Raw genomic sequence first — 17,013 nt, 5'->3', positions numbered from 1 at the left:
CCTGAGAAAAAACAAAACACTCAATATGCGGTTGAATTTGGAAGTAAGTAATGTTAACTTAAAATTGGATAAATGAAACATAAAATTGCAAGGAAAAGGGGGAATTATTTCATTAATAACAATTGAGAAGACAAGTAGTGGTTGCTAACCAAAGATAATAGGAACGGGAGGTGACTACGTGAGCACGGTTTCCGGGGAAGAAGGAAAACAAAGATATGCGCAGTATCGGTGATTCAGCTGCAAAAAAGTAAAGTTGCAGACCGTGAGATAAGAGTTGTAGGTTGAATTGAATATAAAAATGTTGAAAAGTCTCTGTTTTACTCTTTTAACTCATCCGGAATAAGAAGGGAGTGTGGTTAACCATAGGGATGTCACTGGTATGTGAGATTGTGTAAACTACTTGTATGTTAATTTGGCTAGCTAACTAATTTGGTTACAACATGTTTTGGCTTTGTGTTATAATTGCTTTGATCCTGTTTCTATATTGCTTTGATCCTGTTTTTAACTTGCTTAATAAACAAGGCAAAGCAGAAGAAACAGTTATTCTAGCATCTCCTTTGGTTGGCTTATGCCTTTTTCAAGTTTGGGCATTTGTTGAAGCAGAGAGACCAGAAAACTTTACAGTTGATAACCAAGTGCATGGCAGCAGGACATGAAGATTAAAGGCTTCAGGCTTCCAAAAAAGAAAAATACTGTTGATGCAAGGAGAATAAAGAGACCATTAAGAACATTAAATAATCAAACCTTACAACAAGGCAGAGGAAACTGCTTGGAGAACACTGGACCAACTTAAAAGAGAATGGACTACAGCAAAGAGCTGCTTTACAAGACAAGCCTATCTAACTATCTCATCTGGAGGGCAAGAGATATGACAAAGTCAGAGCTTAGAGAGGAGTTCACAAAGCTTTCTGATGTGACGATGGTCATTGAAGCCAATGGAACCTGTTTGCTCGTAGACATGGAGTCTAAATCTGATGGCAGTACTGAGGTACACCAAGATGATCAACTCGAGTTTGAGTAGGAGAAGGTCCCCATTGAATGTTAATTAAGGTTTGATGAGGCGAAAAAGTCTGTTCAAGCCCACCTCTGGTCAAACTATGGGCTAGTAGCCTGTGGATATGCATACTCCATTGTAGTACATAGGGTTAGCTGTGAAGCTTATGAAATGCATTTAACACTTCTGGAGAAGCTGATTAAGGAATCTGTGGAAACCCTTTGAAAGTGGGAACCATGGATTCCCCACACAGAAAAAACTGACTTCAACAAGAAAAAACTTAGGGAGTTAAAGGCAGCTAAAAAAAAAGCTATGCAAAGGGAGTTTGCAGAATCACAGAAAATTGCAGAAGATGCAAAGGTTAAAGGGCATAGGTAACAAAGTAGAGCCAGCTGTGCACATCACATAAGTTACGAAGATAAAACCTACAAAATTACATACATTAAGTGGGAATAAAAGAGACTTTCACTGCTATAAGAAAGACTGCGAAAGTTTGCAGAGGCAAGGGGAACCAACTATATCAGTAGAGGTACAAAAGATCAAACTATAGTACAGCCGATGACATGTGAACAGGTATGGAAATAAGACCTCACTTTTATGTGGAAATAGTAGAACAACTTAAAAGGTTTCCTCCCTAAAGGGAAATCAACCCAGAAAGGTAAATCGATCTAATGAAGAATCTGGAGAAGGCTTCGCCAGAGCTCAGAGATCTTGGAAACATTGCTGCCATCAAAAAGAAAAACTTCCTTATATTCATGCATGACCCCAGCAATGGTGTCGCGTCTGACAACAATTTCGATGTTCTTCTTAAATTCCTGACAAAACAGAACATTTGAGAGGCTTGAGCAACTCAGAATATCAGGCAGAGTGACAGAAAAATCAGATGCTGCAGACAAATGAGAAAAGAAATGGAACAAAAAATATACTTCCACCAGAGCCACAAAGCAAGACAACAGTTGACTCATGTACATTGTTTGCGGAGATAACAACCACAAGGACAGGATTTTCTTCTGCAAGAAATTAAGAGGACTGTTAATTTCTGAGAAGGTATCTGCTGGTAAGCAACTGGGTGCATGCAGGGAGTGCCTTGGATGTCACAAAGGTAGAGAGGACTGTAAAGATAACTACCTATGCAAGAATAGACTGCAAGAACGTGGGACCCTCGAACGTTCATCATTTTTTTCTCTGAGAGGAGAATATAAGAAAGACAAATGGTGCGAGACTACTGTACATAGAGGTGGTAGACATCCGAACGACTTAACTGATGAGCAGGTGAAGTTCTCAAGTGAGCTGTCTCCAGGGCTGGCAGATATGTGCAAGGAAACCTTCACCAATTATACTACAGTGGTAAAAGGAAGTGCTGGTGACCAGTTAGAATTCCTGGTGGAGAATGAAACTTCTGAGCTTCCTGTAATTATACTGCTAATCGAAGTCACTGCCAATTCAGGGCAGAACATTGGAACTGAGATAGACCTTGCATGAGACCAAATACAACACTCATGAAGCCGACTGAACCTTAAAAGCGAGATGGTAACTCTGGTTGTGCATTAATTTGGTGGATTGACAACTATAGTATGCACAAGAAGATATCTTCTCAATGTCCGAGTCAAGACTCACACTCTCTCAGTACTCTCAGAGCTCACGCATTTGTTTGCTATGGTGTAAAATAGATAGCTAAAGTACATCATGAAAGTTGTTGGTGACCTCGTAATATGGGATGCCCTCTTCGCAAGACTGTGGGGGGCACATCCTAACTTGTTTGAACAGGTATATAGGTGAGAGCCTACAAGTCCAAGGCACACTTTGAGTTATCTATGAGAACAGCTGCAGTGAGGTATGAAGAGACTACCAAGGACTTTGAGAGCCTGATCGAGATAAAACACCAGAGATGCACCAAGACCCCATAGTGAAGACCAGGTATACAGCTGCTACCAAACGGGAGTTCCCAGAATGGTTGACATGGGACAGCATCAGTGCAGTGTGTGAGCCAAAATGTGGTGGCTGTCGCTGTTGTAACTGCCAACCATGTGGGAAGGAGGTGACTCTAGCACAGGAGCTTGAAGTCATAAAGGGTGGACTTACTTATGTCACAGAAGGTGCTCATTGTAAGTCTCCTCACTAGGATGCAAATATCCTTGGATAGAGGACCCAACCTCTCTTCCCAACAATAGGAGTGGAGTTGAGGCCACTTTTCTGAGAACTGAAAGAAAGCTTAAGAGAGAGCCACAATGGTACACTGTCTATACATAGCAGGTGCATGAGAAGTTGGAGTAGGGAGCGGCAAACAAACTCACAAGGGAGATGATTAAAAACTAGACGGGGCCCGTATGGTATGTCAGCCGCTTGGTAGCACCCAACTCCACTGGTGTGAAACAGTAGCCAGACATCCAAAAGAGTGAGCATGAATGATCTGCTCTTAAATGGTCCAGATGTACTTAATCCCATCAGAGCTGTGCTCACCCGGTTCCAGGAGACGAGTGCGTGCAGCCCTTGGAGATATAAGAAGTACAACTCTGTATGGTTGGAAGAATGAGAAGTGCATCTCCACAGGTTCTTCTGGAGAGGATGAGGAGATAGAAGAATATGCCATTACCAGAGGCAGCACTGGTGATTGTCCTGCTGGTTGTATTGCACAGGTAGCAATGCGGGAAAGTACTCTGCTGCAAATGTTTTCTGACCTACTTGAGGTACGCAGAGTCTTCCAGCAGAAATCCTATGTGGACGACATACTTGCTTCCCAAAAAAGGTTAAGAAGACATTGAAAACTGCTGGGTTTTCAAGTTTGGGCAGTTGTTGAAGCAGAGACCCCAGAAAACTTGACATCCAAACACCCCACACCCCAAAACCTGCCGTAAACACAAGTGGTTTGAAATGCTCTAATTGTGAAGCCCTTAGAAAAAACTCTGTATTCTGTCTTGCTTAAAAAGAATGTAAAATTAGCTGAAGGAATGTAATTATAACCCCTAATGTGAGCTGTCTGTTTCTCCTGGAAATTGAATGTGTTTGTAGTTGCTGTAATGGTCAGTACAGTTTGACATTCTTTGACATTCCTCATCTTGTTCTGTTTGGCTCTGACATCTGTTCTATTGAGTCCTCTCTTTGTCTTTCAGTTTCTAAGATTACAGCACTGGAGTGTTTAGAGGCCATGGCATCAGGGCTCTACTCAGAGCTCTTTACTCTTGTCATCAACCTCATTAACAGGTTAGATCTCACTTATCTCCAAATATGGTGTGCTGCTTTCTTATTTTAAACCAAATACTATCTGTTCATAAGCATTCAATGCTTTATGGGCAACAGTGTATATTGGACAAAAACACTGACATGGGATGCAGATGCATACCTACTTTTCCTTCCAGTTTATTCCTTTAGTTCTCTGTTCTTTCCCATTTACTTTTGTATTTTAATGCATTTGAATGTATTCTAGGGCTTATACTATAGCAGTAAAAGAAATTTGTAAGCTGCTACATTTCAGCTCTGGTTCAGTTTCTTTGAGTAATTACATATCAGTTGATAGCTAAACTTGTTAAATACACAGATCATTTTCATGCTTACACTTGAACTGTCATTTCATTTCTGCCTGTGTTTACATCTAAACTGTTTTTATTACTGATCTTTTTCTTAAAGTCCAAGGATTTATATGGTATTTTCGCGTTAAACAGTTTGCATATAACATTAGTCTGTGCAGCATTAGACTCAGAAAATTATTCCAGTAAGCCAACATGAAGGTACTGTTAAATTGTATAGCTGTGCCTCATGTTTCAAGCAATCCTGAGTAAATGGCATCATTGAAGTGAGACAGATACTTGTAAGTTTTAAGTGTCAGTCTTCACCTTTTAGTTGCTCTGCTACAGCAGATCAGCTGTTTCCATTCCCTTATGCTCTTTGCATTGTCCCCTGTTGCACCAACTTCTCGCATGTCCTCTTACACAGCCTCTGTGAATATCATTCCTCTCCTCTGGCCTTACTGTTCTCTTCCTATGGGGCAACTCCATCCTAAACATTCTTTACCCAATATACTCTGCATTGCTTTTTTGCAAATTCCAAACTGTCCTACTATCGCTGTCCCTCTGATATATTCATCAATCCTTTTTATCTGTGTCGCACTGAATGAAAATTGCAGCATCTTTAACTCCTCACCACCTCTATCTACACTGTTTGTCTTTTTTCAGTGCCACCATCTCCAGGTTGTACACCATGGCTGGTCTCACTACTGTCTTGTAAATCTTCCCTTTCATTCTTGCAGATACCCTTGTATCACAGATCACTCACGTTCTTCTAGATCCACTTCACCATGCCTTCTTCACTTCTCCGGCACATTTTCTATTACTTTGAACACTTTACCTATTTTGAAGTATTTATACTCAACCACCTTCATCACCTGTCCCTATGACTACATCATTCCACGACCCCCTCTCTCATTTATACACATGCACTACGTCTTGCTCCTACTGACTTTCAATCCCTTTGTCTCCAGTGCATACCTCCACACCATAGTCCATATGGACTCCTGTAAGATTTCATTTATCAACCTCTCCATCACCTTTGCAAACAGGAAGGGTCTGAGAACTGATTCTTGATGAAAACCCACCTCCACATTCAACCAGTCATTCCTACTGCACACCTCATCATACTGTTCTTATACATGTCCTGTACCAAACTCACATGCTTCTCCACCACTCCAGACCTCTTCTTGCAGTACCACAACTCATCTTTTGGCACTCATACTCTAAAGAAGCTGCTTGTAGAAGTAGCCACCACTTCACATGATTCAGTCTTCTGATAACCAAACCTGTAGAAATGAGAATCCTAACAACAATCTATCATACACCTTTTCTAAATCCCCAAACACAGAGCAGCTCCCTGTACTTATGAACACTCTCAAAGCAAACATTATAATCTGTGGTGCTTTTTCTTTAAACCATAATACTACCCACTGACTCACCTCTCCTCTCAGAGTGACTTTCACTATTCTTTCACACAGCTTTATGGAGTGGCTGATCATCTTCATACCTGTGTAGTTCCTGTTGCTCTGTATAACCCTCTGTACGTCCTGGTTCACTATGTGTGCTTTGACTGACCTTTTGTTCTCGTTTTATTCCATGTATCCGCTAATAAATGTACTTCACCTTCTTAACACACTTTCCTGGCTTGCCAGCACATTTCCATTTGCACCCCTTACTACCCTCACCTATGTCACATCCTTCCCAGCTTGGCCTTGCTTTCTTGCCAATCAATACCAGTCATTTTCTCCTTCTTTAATGTGTAAGCTTCTCCTTCCTTAATGTGCAAGCTTCTCATCCATCTCAACATACTGTATGCCTTTCACTTTTCTTCATATCTCCTTGTATACTTCTCCACTTTTGCAGTAGTTGCTCAGTCACCTTAACTTTAATCCAGCATCTGATTCACATTCTCTCTGAATTTCACACAAAATTCCAAGTCTTCCTCTTTTAAGTTTCAACATACGATATTTGGTTTATCTCACCATCCACTATCCTGTGCTGTCAAGCTACACTGTTCCTTGTCTTTGATCTCTTTTAGGTGGCATATCCTGCATAGAATGTAGTCTACCTGTGTGCACCTTTCTCCACTGTTGTAGGTCACCCTCTACTCCTTCCTCTTCTTAAAATATATATTCTTTTTGAAAAGTCCACTACTTCCACCTGCCCACATTGCTTTCCTTCACTGTTCCTACCCATTACTACCATATTATCTCTTTTTTTCTTCACCGTTTATCATTACTAAATTTCTAGTTTCACAATAATGATTCTATCATAAACCTTCTTCTCTTCAGTACACTCTTACTATATGCTTCTTTCAGGATTATCTGTACACCATTTCTCTTCTTATCCAAGCAATGGTAGAACAGATTGAACCCATCTCCAGTGTTCCTGGCCTTGCCTACCCTTCCCCTTGGTCTCTTGTACCTACAATATGTCTACCTTTCTAGTCCCCATTATATCAGCCAGCTCTCTTACTTTACCCATCATTGTGCCAACATTCAAGGGTCCTACTGTCACCTCCACACAGCAGGCTTTCTCTTCTCCTGCTTCTTCTCTTTCTTCCTCCTCCTTTGCACAACAGTAGCACATTTTTCACCGGTACCTTGCTGGTTAACAGTACTGCTGGTGATCGTTGGTAACCTGACCTTGATTGGTCAAAGCCAGGGTTACCAATAACTGCCAGTATATCTGGTTAATTTTTGATTTAGCACAATTTTACATCAAATGCCCTTCCTGACGCGGTCTTCCCCATTTATCCGGGCTATCCGAGCTCGGCACTAAGTGTGCACTGGCTTGAGCAGCCTCCGTGGGTGTTTTGCCCAGTTTATCAGAATGCAGTTTAAATATTTTTGAATAAATTACATATTTGAATCTATACCAGACATTCTCATTTGTTTATGTTGATATGGCAGTCAGGACCGAAATAGAATTTCATCTCTCACACACACCTAAAAACGAACCAATTAATGAAAACAAAAAAATCTAATTAAATTAATAGGATGATAATAAAATATGAAAGATGGATTATTTAAATCAACATTGAAAAGGAAAATATTACTAATAATATTACTAACTAACCTAGTAATCCAGTGTGAAAGTGTAAGCAGAGAACGTGATATGATCAGGTAATTCAATGTATGTATTAGCTTAAAAACAAGAACTATATATATGCTCATCCCATGCACACAGAGTTTGTCTACAAATGTTATTGTCCATGTATTGCATCCATATATTTCTGTAAAATATTTAGAATGTGGGTATAAAACTAAATTATACATTTTTACTCCCTCAGGGCTCTTAAGTCCAGTCAGCACTCTCTGTGCTCCTTATTGATTGTGGACACTCCAGGTTTCCAGAACCCACGGCTGGCTCAGCAGCAGCGTGGAGCTACGTTTGAAGAGCTCTGCCACAACTACACTCAGGAAAGACTGCAGACGCTGTTTCATGAACGGACCTTTGTCCAAGAGCTGGAGAGATATAAGGAGGTGCAGCTGGGTGGCAGTGCACAACATTTAGCAATGGAACGGACAGAACATTCTTATGAGCTAATATTAGCACATTTTCTTTGTGGTGACAGAAATATTCTCAGTTTACTTTAGCTTTAAAAAGGCTTACAGTAAAATACTGCTATTAAGAAGAGAAGTGATGTTTTGAAACTCTGGGCAATGCTCAGAGCACAATGTTGAAAAGTTTTCCTAGGTACCGTTACTACTGTTGGAGGTTGTTCCAGTAAAACTGCTCAAATCAAGGCCACAGGATAATTCTGGATTCCATTCAATTCTATTGTTTTGCTTGACAGACATAAATCTCTATCCCTCTTTATGGATAAAAGCTACTAGAGTTGACTGAGAAAACGTGTGAATGATGTTTTTTATGCTTAGGCAAGCAATAAAACATCATGACTTCTACATATTCACTGAACTTGCACATCTACATGTTCAGAGATTGTGAATCCATCGTAAAAAGCTTCTGTGGAAACCATGAACATGGATATTGACTTTTTTAGAAATCTCCTTCCTTTTCAGTTTACTTAGTCTAGACAAGTTTTGTTATTAACAGACAAGCTAATTGACCATTGATCTCTGTACAATCAGATGCGATATTTTATTGAATAACAAACAAAAACTCACTTGCATAACCAAATCTACATTTTTGTAAATTTTATACTAGAACGGAATGGCTACATTTGTGATTTACTGATGATGTCACCTACTGCTGGTAAGTCTGCTGTAAATTACTAACCTAATCCTATATTCCTCCTGTGTCTAGGAAAACATAGAAGTAGCTTTAGATGACATAGAGTCCAGTACCTCACAATCTGTAGCAGCTATTGACCAAGCCTCAACCCAAGCTCTGGTAAGCAGAAGAAACCTCACCAAACTCTCTGTTTCAGTCATTTCTGTGCATGTGGTCTTTTCCTACATGAAATTTTGATTAGAAATGTGTGGTCTTGATAATGATACATCTTAGGGTTGTGTTTGTGTTCAGTGAAGACTTTGTGTATTCAAGTATTAATACAAAGCAGCTTGTTTGTCCTCAACTTTGAATTGGAAATATGGAGATGTTAATGCAAAATAATTGAACTAACAATCCACAGTATCACAGATCCAGCAAATAACCCTGCTCCTCAGCTTTGACAAGTGCAAATAATTGTAGCCTAAATGTGAACAACCAAAGCACCACTCTTCTGTGTGCTAAAGCCATTTGTTTCTCTGAGGTGACACTGCTGAAGTATATTTTGCATTAATACCATATCTTGTTGAATTGTATACAGGAATCATTTTAAAGTGCCGTAATTTAACATTTATCAGTAACAGATTCTGTGCTGTCACTTAAAAAACATTTCCATTCCATCAATTTCATATTTGCAGACAGTGGCAAGAAAATGTTTGGAAACAGCTAGTAAACCGTCAAAATTTCAAGAGTTTTGATTTTTGCCGATGCCTTTAAATTGATCATGCAAGTTTTCCTTAGAAACTTAACAGTCTATACAGTACTTGTCTTGAGAAAGGAAGATTATTCTCTACGAGATATAGCCAAGACGTTACAGATCTATTAAAAAGGTGTACATTATAGTCCCCAGAGACCTAAAGCAAATTGATGCAATTAGGAAAGAAGATGCAGTGGAAACCCCAAGTGTGCATTTGCCAAAAGACAAACATACTTACAAGTTTCGTCTTTGAAAAATAGATTAGTGCTTCTGAATTGGCTTTATCGTTGAATAAAATAAGAGAAAACCAGTGTGCAAAGACACAGCTTAAGAGACTCAGGTTACCTGGCCTCATGGGTGTAGCTGCCAAGTAAAAACCCTACTAAGTTTGACAAATCGAAAGAAAAGGTTACGGTGTTGGTCTTTACAGTAGATTAACAGAACTGTGGACTGACTTGTCAAAGTTTATAGTGTTTGGCTTCAAGCAAACAACATGTGTTAGACTCACAGCTTAAACTGGGTGATCTGCATTGTGTGCAAGGCATCCTCAATTGGCATGGATACCACTCTATACTGAAGCGGCATGCCGTTCTCTGTGGGTAATGGCTGACTGGGGATAACTTCTATTTGCAACAAGACAGGCGGTCAGGCAGGTATTGCTACAAGTTTGTTTTTGTTGAAAGTAACATTTCCTTTCAAATTTGATTTGTCTATAATTCTGTACAGAAATATGCTTACAAACATTTGGTTTTTTTTGGGGGATTTGTGATCCATTTACTATAATTTGGTAGAATAAAATCAACAAAAGGTTATCAAAATACAAAAAAAAATTCTTCCCAGTCTATATAATTTTAACCATTTTTTGTTTGTTTTTGTTTTTAAAACTGCTTTTAGAACTTCATTAAAGCTTAGTTGGCGGTTAAAGCTCACTTCCTATTACCTGTCATCCAGCTGCAAACTCCAACACAACTTACTCTTAGTGCAGCTACTTAGTGCAGTACTGGGCAGGCGTGGGCTTATACTAGCATATTGCATTTTATGTTTGGGTAGTGTGACATCACATAGGCCACAGACAATGCACAATGTCAGCCTGATAATGGTCCAGCCCGACAGCCGTGGAGCTACGGAAAATGATATTGAGTTTGGAAAAATGGCAGACTATGGCTAGCCAGAATCTAACATCACCATATTTGGATAGAATGAACAGTTGGAAATTATTCTAATGTCTGTATGCAGTCAGGTAATAATGGAAACATTCTCTCTGCATTCCAACAAACTAAAGAAAGCCACAGCCAGCAGTTTTAAAAACAATAGCAAAAGCACTGTAGTTTAAAATGGATAAAATTATATACACTGGGGTGGGAGCAGTGCTTTACTGGTCTGGTACATTGCTATAGGCAACTCACAGATCTCTGCATTTGAGAAGACAGTGTACATGATAAGGACATACATGAATGGCTTACAGAAGTGTAACAAAGCTGAGAGAGTGACGTGTGGGAAGAGTAATGTCTCATGCTGGCACATTGTAGTTTTAACTTGTATCATTATAGCTATAACTAGCTATAGCAGCTCAGTACATGCACATTGTTGCATGATATTAAGTGATAAAGATTTCTATGTACATCTTGCTTTTATCTTACTCCTTTATTGTATGTTGGTGAAATTTGTACCTGTTGGCAATCGTTACAGGTGCGTACTCTGGCTAGGACAGATGAGGCTCGGGGCCTTTTGTGGCTGATGGAAGAGGAGGCTCTTCAGCCTGGAGGTTCAGAGAAAACCATGCTACAGAGGCTCTTCAGCTACTATGGTTCCCTACAGGGAGAAAACAAAGGTGAGCATTCAATCTGTCACTACCTTCCAAAGCAGTCAGAAATTACTTCTTTGAAGTTGCAGCAATAAAAAGCACTGATTCTGCCCCTGACATCAGGAGAAAAATTGTATATTTTACGTTTTTGACAGGAGCCAGTCTGCTGCTGCAAGGAGAAAAGCCTCACTTCTTCCTGCTTGGTCACAGCCATGGGACAAACTGGGTGGAGTACAACGCTGAGGGGTGGCTTAGTCATGCCAGGCACAACCCTGCGGCCCAGAATGCTCCCACACTTTTGCAGAACTCCCAGAAGTATGATCAACTTACAGTAATTTTACACATAGAGCATCCAGTTTATTAGAGCTGAGTCTGTGGCCATTCAAACTCAGGAAAACATGAAATGCTATACTTTGGGTTTTTTGAGATTCTTAGGGCATATTTTGGCATCTTTTTTTAATTTTTTAAAATGAGAGTGAAGCTTTTTGTGACTTTTAATGTGTTGCAATGCCCCTCACCTTTTTCACAGGGAGAAAACAAAGGTAAGCACTCAGTGCTCCCCACTGTGTGTTTTTTGTAGCAGTGCCCTAAGTGTGTCCAGTTGAAAAAAGTTAGACTCGGGAGCAGAAAAGTGCTCAATGTTGTGTGTTTTTTTTCTTTTTTTTTTTTTTTTTTTTTTTGTTTTATTGTCAAATTAGATGAATGTACTCAGTTCCAGATTGTCACCAGATTACCAAACTGTCCTGAATGATCGTAAAATAAGGCAGGAATCAACAATCATCCAGGCCATATTTCCCAAAACAAGTTGGTCTCCTTCTAGGGATCTCTCACTTTCTATTTTATGTACCTGCATCTCCATTTCAGTGTTTAGTATATTGGAGAAAAGTCTCTAACTCTCAGCCAGAGCAAGACCAAATACCTTCCGCCTGTTTGCAAAAAAGGAGCAGCAAGTGGATAAAAAGCATTCTGTCGGATTAGGACTTTTCTAAAAAGGCACCAGCCACCTATTCTCTGATATCTTAATCAGAGAAGTTGTATATGCGAGGAGGTAGTCATGCAGACTAAATACCTTCAACAATAAAACTAACTGTGAACTACAAAAGTTAATAATGTGTTTTTAATGTTCAATTTTTAATATTCAACATTTAAATTAGGGAATGGTTAAAATAAAAAGTTGTAAATGGGGCAGCTGTGGTGCAGAAGGTAGAGCTGATGTCAACCAATCCCGCACTTGTTGGTTTTATCCCCCTCTATGCCACTAGCTACCACTCACAGGGAGTTGTGTGCATGCAAACAATTCCTTCTTTCTGCAACCACAGGAAAAACATCAGTGCGTTGTTTATGGGCCGAGCCAGTGGGGCCACAGTGTTATCGGGCTCCATTGCTGGTCTTGAAGGCAGCTCCCAGCTTGCCCTGCGACGAGCCACGAGCATGAGGAAAACCTTCACTACAGGCATGGCTGCTGTCAAGAAGAAGAGCCTGTGTATCCAGGTCAAACTCCAAGTGGTAGGTTGAGATTGTTCTTGACTTGTATTGAATTTCTAAATAACGCAAATTGAAAAGGCTGATCGTAGTAAGTACATATTCCTTACCACTGTTCCAAATTGTATCCACCTCTACTTAATGGTTGAAAATAGATTGCTACTCATGTTAATCTATATGCTGAGTTGTTATGTTTGAATCAGTCTTAGAAGAGAACGATTAAAATTGTTGTTCACCTTATATGGTAAAATGTTCTAAAAACACATAGTAAATGTTTATTTTACTGTTACTAAACTATGTATTCATGTTTGATTAGGTTTTGTTTGTACTACAGAAACATTTATTGCATTCTGAAAACCCAGACACACAATTCACCCATACAGACGTAGCCATTGAAAGAGTCATCTGTTCATCACTCCTACAGCCATTCGTTTCTTGTCGATATAAACATCATTAACATGTCCAATAGATCTCTTTTAATCCTCCGAAAGGTTCAGGACAGAGCAAGAGTGTTCTGTTTGTGTTTTGGAGCTGCTGTAACAAACTCTTGAAGTGGGGGATGTTTCTACTCTTAAGCTGATTACACTTAACACGGTGCTTATTGTCTCTTGCAAGCAGAAACTCACTAAATCTGCTTCTTGTCCAAAATTTTAACTGGATTTTTACTTCTTGTTACTCTCTCTGTTGTATAATCCCGAGTTTTCGCCACTGTAAAAGTAGAAAAATAGTAGAAACAGGCTGCCTGCAGAGGTTTGGGTGTTTTCATTCACATTTAAATTAAGTCATAAGTCACACCTCTCAGGTGTGAGACCATCTCCATGGTTACCCACCATCCCCCCTGCCCAGCACCTTTATAGAAAACTGTATTTGGGGAATTCAGCAGAAACACTGACACACCGCTGCAGAGCTCATCATCCACACAGAACAGTGGGAACTTCATTAATGAGCCCGTTATTATTAATATGTCCAACACTGAGACAGGACAGGATTTTTAAAGTCAATAAATCCGTGTTCAGGTCCATCTCACCTTAAAAAGGCTGTGGACATTGACAGGTGGGAACTCCCTCACCTTCCCTCTTTTTTGTTTGTTACTAACACATGATCAATTGAGAAAGGAAGTGCTGCAACCGTTGATCTGATACCAAAACCACACACCGTAAAACATGATCGCAGCCCATTATGAATAATAAATAACATTTAACAGTATTTGCACACAATCTTTTACAGTGTGCAGAATTTCCACCACGAGCATCTGTGTAGTTTGTCCAACACCGGTGATCTGTTGACTTATGAAACAACTAGAGGAAGAGAGGAGAACCTATTTTAATAAATAATGAAAAGTCATTAAAGGTGATTAAATGCTGGTTATAGTTCTTTCATGTAACAACAATAGAATCAAACTCACAAATCTGGCATTAAAGCACCACACTTTACCAGCTTGCCACTCCGGTATATTGATGGATAAGGGTTCACATTTCCGTCATGTCCTGATGGAATGGCACCAGTAGTGTACCGCTGACATACCGTACAAAAACACATTACACATTTAATGGCTAAAATCTATACAAATGCTTTAACTTATGTTACCTTAAAACACCTCCTCTCAGTGTGGTTATTAATTGCCACACCATGTAAAGACATTTCTTTACTTGATAATTTACACATTAAATTTCGTGGTTTGCAATTTACCATAGAATATGTCAGAGTGAGTGTCTTATTAAACTAAAGAAGAAGACACATGAATTAGAACCACTGACTGTTTTGCTGTTATTCTTTTAAGCAGAATTCAATATGAGTTGCCTTGTTACTGTTTTTAGGATGCCCTGATTGACATGGTGCGTCGCTCCAGGGTTCACTTCATTCACTGTCTGCTGCCCAAAGCAGAGGCAGTGGGAGGAGGAGGTGAGCCCCGTGTCATTCATGGAGAAAGCCCAGATTTAGGACTTATGACTTTGGATGTGACCCTCCTTAGAGCTCAGCTCAGAGGATCCAAGCTGCTAGATGCACTCCGTATCTACAGACAAGGTAAACAGTACTTCTGAAATCATTCAAGCCTCTTTCACATATGAACCCCAGACAATGTCTGAAGAAATAAGTTGTGTTTCACACATGTAAAAGAGTGGGAGATTTAACGGGTTAGAAGTGTTCTCAGAGAAATTGGGGGGAACAACATGATGAAAAAGTATACTGTGGGAAACCGTGTTTTGTTTACAGCATATCAGCTGTGGGGGGAAAAAAAACATAGAAATATCATCAACACAGGATGATGGGAAGTCCAGGATGGTGATTTAAGATCTTGAAAACCAAGCTGTATGCTTTATCCTGAACATCCTGACATTTGGGAACTTCTGAACTGTTGCCTTCATGCCATGAAAATGCTAGGAAAAGTATTGACCAAATCAAATTAATGCTTTCATAAAAGTACAATACAGAATTACTGGAGTTCCCTGTTAAATTAATGTATATATTAACGTAAAAAAAAGCCTATGTTTTGAAGAGGTTACACAGAAGTATTCAACAACACATTGTTACCTTTAGTCATTATTGTTACCGAGGTACAGAGGTACAAAGTTACTAGTAAAGTGCAGCCCTTTACACTGAGATGCTGGTTGGTTAGGATCCTGCCTGGGAGTTGCAAGGTACTTTAGCTTCTAATGTCTAATGTAATGCAAGTCTCCTCTTATAGGCATTCTCACTGTCCTATTTCTCCCAAAGCTTGAGGAACACCTGTGATGTTTTACTTTTCCATCTGACATAACATTACTACTGGAACCTTGTCTCTCTTCTCTTAAATCTGTTGAAGTACAGTGTATTCTTTTGGTTGTACTGAGATGAAAAATCAAAGTTTAACTTCAAAGTTTACCGTGTAAAAGGTAAACTGACTTTTTAAGCAATCTTCTAACCTTGGTGATTGGTGTGTTTGTGTTTTCCTCACTGTTCTGGTCCCAATTTGCCTTCAGGATACCCAGACCACATGGTGTTCTCAGAGTTCCGCAGACGCTTTGATGTCCTAGCACCACATCTGACCAAGAAACACGGCCGCCAATACATTGTCATAGATGAGAAGAGGGTGAGTGTTTGGAGGGACTAATTTAATACTTACCAGTGCTACTGTGCACAGCTGGACACTCTTTCCAACTAAAAGGATGATTCCCCACATTAAGACCTTAAAAGATCCTTCATGCATAAATCCACCTAGAGCACATTGTCCTCAAAAACTAAGTGACTGTGCAAGAAGGAAAGTAGTGAGGGATCCCATCAAGATAGCCATCACTCCTCTTAAGGAGTTTCAAGCTTCAGCATCTGAGATGGGATTGACTCAACATGCAAAAACTGTAGCCCAAGCTTTTCACCAGGTAGGTTTATTCTGATGGGCAAAAAGCATAGTTATAGTCTCAACAGGCCAGAAACTTCTTCCACTTGACTTAGAGTTTCCAAAATGCCTTCTGACAAACTATTTATTTTGGTCTTTTTTTTCCATTGTCCTATAAAACGTCACCTATTGAAGAATCCAGGTAGCATGTAGCCAATGCCAATCACATCATAGCTGCTGGAACATGTATTTTTTTTCTCAGAGTAGTCAATGATGTTTTCTGCATTTCAATAATCTTGTCACAGAGTTGATTGGTGTATTTGTAATTAATTATTTAATAGTATACTCTGTTGGCATCTGTTTACACTTTCAAATAAGTCATTTTTAGTCTTTATTTATAATGTTGTAAAAACATAGAAGGGAAAAACTCCCAAAGGGGGAGATTGTTTTCTATATCCACTGTAAATATTTAATAGATCTAAACTAAAACTGGAATGGGGTGATTGTTAATTGTAAGCATTGTTTCGATCTCTTTTGTATTTATCTTAGCTGACATATTTGAAAAAGATCCACAAAATATTGCAGATACAAGGCTCTTAAAATGAAATGTCATGTGTAGAAAAATATTTTGTCTCTCTTTTTCCATTGTATGAGGTCTTAAGTATCCAGAAGTTTGAAAGGATAATGTAAATGTTTCGCACTTATCTAGCGCTTTTCTTAGCATTGGCACCCAAAGGGCTTTAGTCTAGTTCTCATCCACCCACTCACACACTGATGAGGGAGCTGCTATGTGACTGGCCTAAATTCATCGGGAGCAACTAAGTTGGCATTCAGTGTCTTGCTCAAGGACATTTACAGGGTAAGTAAACTGTAAGTGAACTTACTGTGTACTTATTGTACAGAGCACTGGGTCAGTGGTTTAATCCCTGGTCCTGGCTATGTGTTGAAGTGTCCTAGGGCAAGACACTGAACCCCAAGTTGCTCCTG

General features: G+C 39.5%; 1 protein-coding gene across 6 annotated transcripts in view; it reads left to right on the top strand.

Moving 5' to 3' along the window:
- Positions 1-17,013, top strand: part of myo18ab (myosin XVIIIA b) — a 105,858-nt gene that overhangs the window by 34,877 nt on the left and 53,968 nt on the right. For all 6 annotated transcript variants that reach the window (XM_067506466.1, XM_067506465.1, XM_067506462.1 and 3 more), the window contains 8 exons: positions 4,105-4,195; positions 7,790-7,982; positions 8,767-8,853; positions 11,117-11,258; positions 11,387-11,546; positions 12,551-12,737; positions 14,531-14,738; positions 15,674-15,783. In XM_067506466.1, the coding sequence (XP_067362567.1) occupies positions 4,105-4,195; positions 7,790-7,982; positions 8,767-8,853; positions 11,117-11,258; positions 11,387-11,546; positions 12,551-12,737; positions 14,531-14,738; positions 15,674-15,783 (1,178 nt within the window). The remainder of the gene's footprint in view (positions 1-4,104; positions 4,196-7,789; positions 7,983-8,766; positions 8,854-11,116; positions 11,259-11,386; positions 11,547-12,550; positions 12,738-14,530; positions 14,739-15,673; positions 15,784-17,013) is intronic.

Source organism: Channa argus, chromosome 6 (genome assembly GCF_033026475.1).
Source record: "Channa argus isolate prfri chromosome 6, Channa argus male v1.0, whole genome shotgun sequence".
NCBI lineage: Eukaryota > Metazoa > Chordata > Actinopteri > Anabantiformes > Channidae > Channa > Channa argus.
The sequence above is the reverse complement of the archived record's forward strand: the minus strand, read 5'-3'. Positions and strand labels throughout refer to the sequence as shown.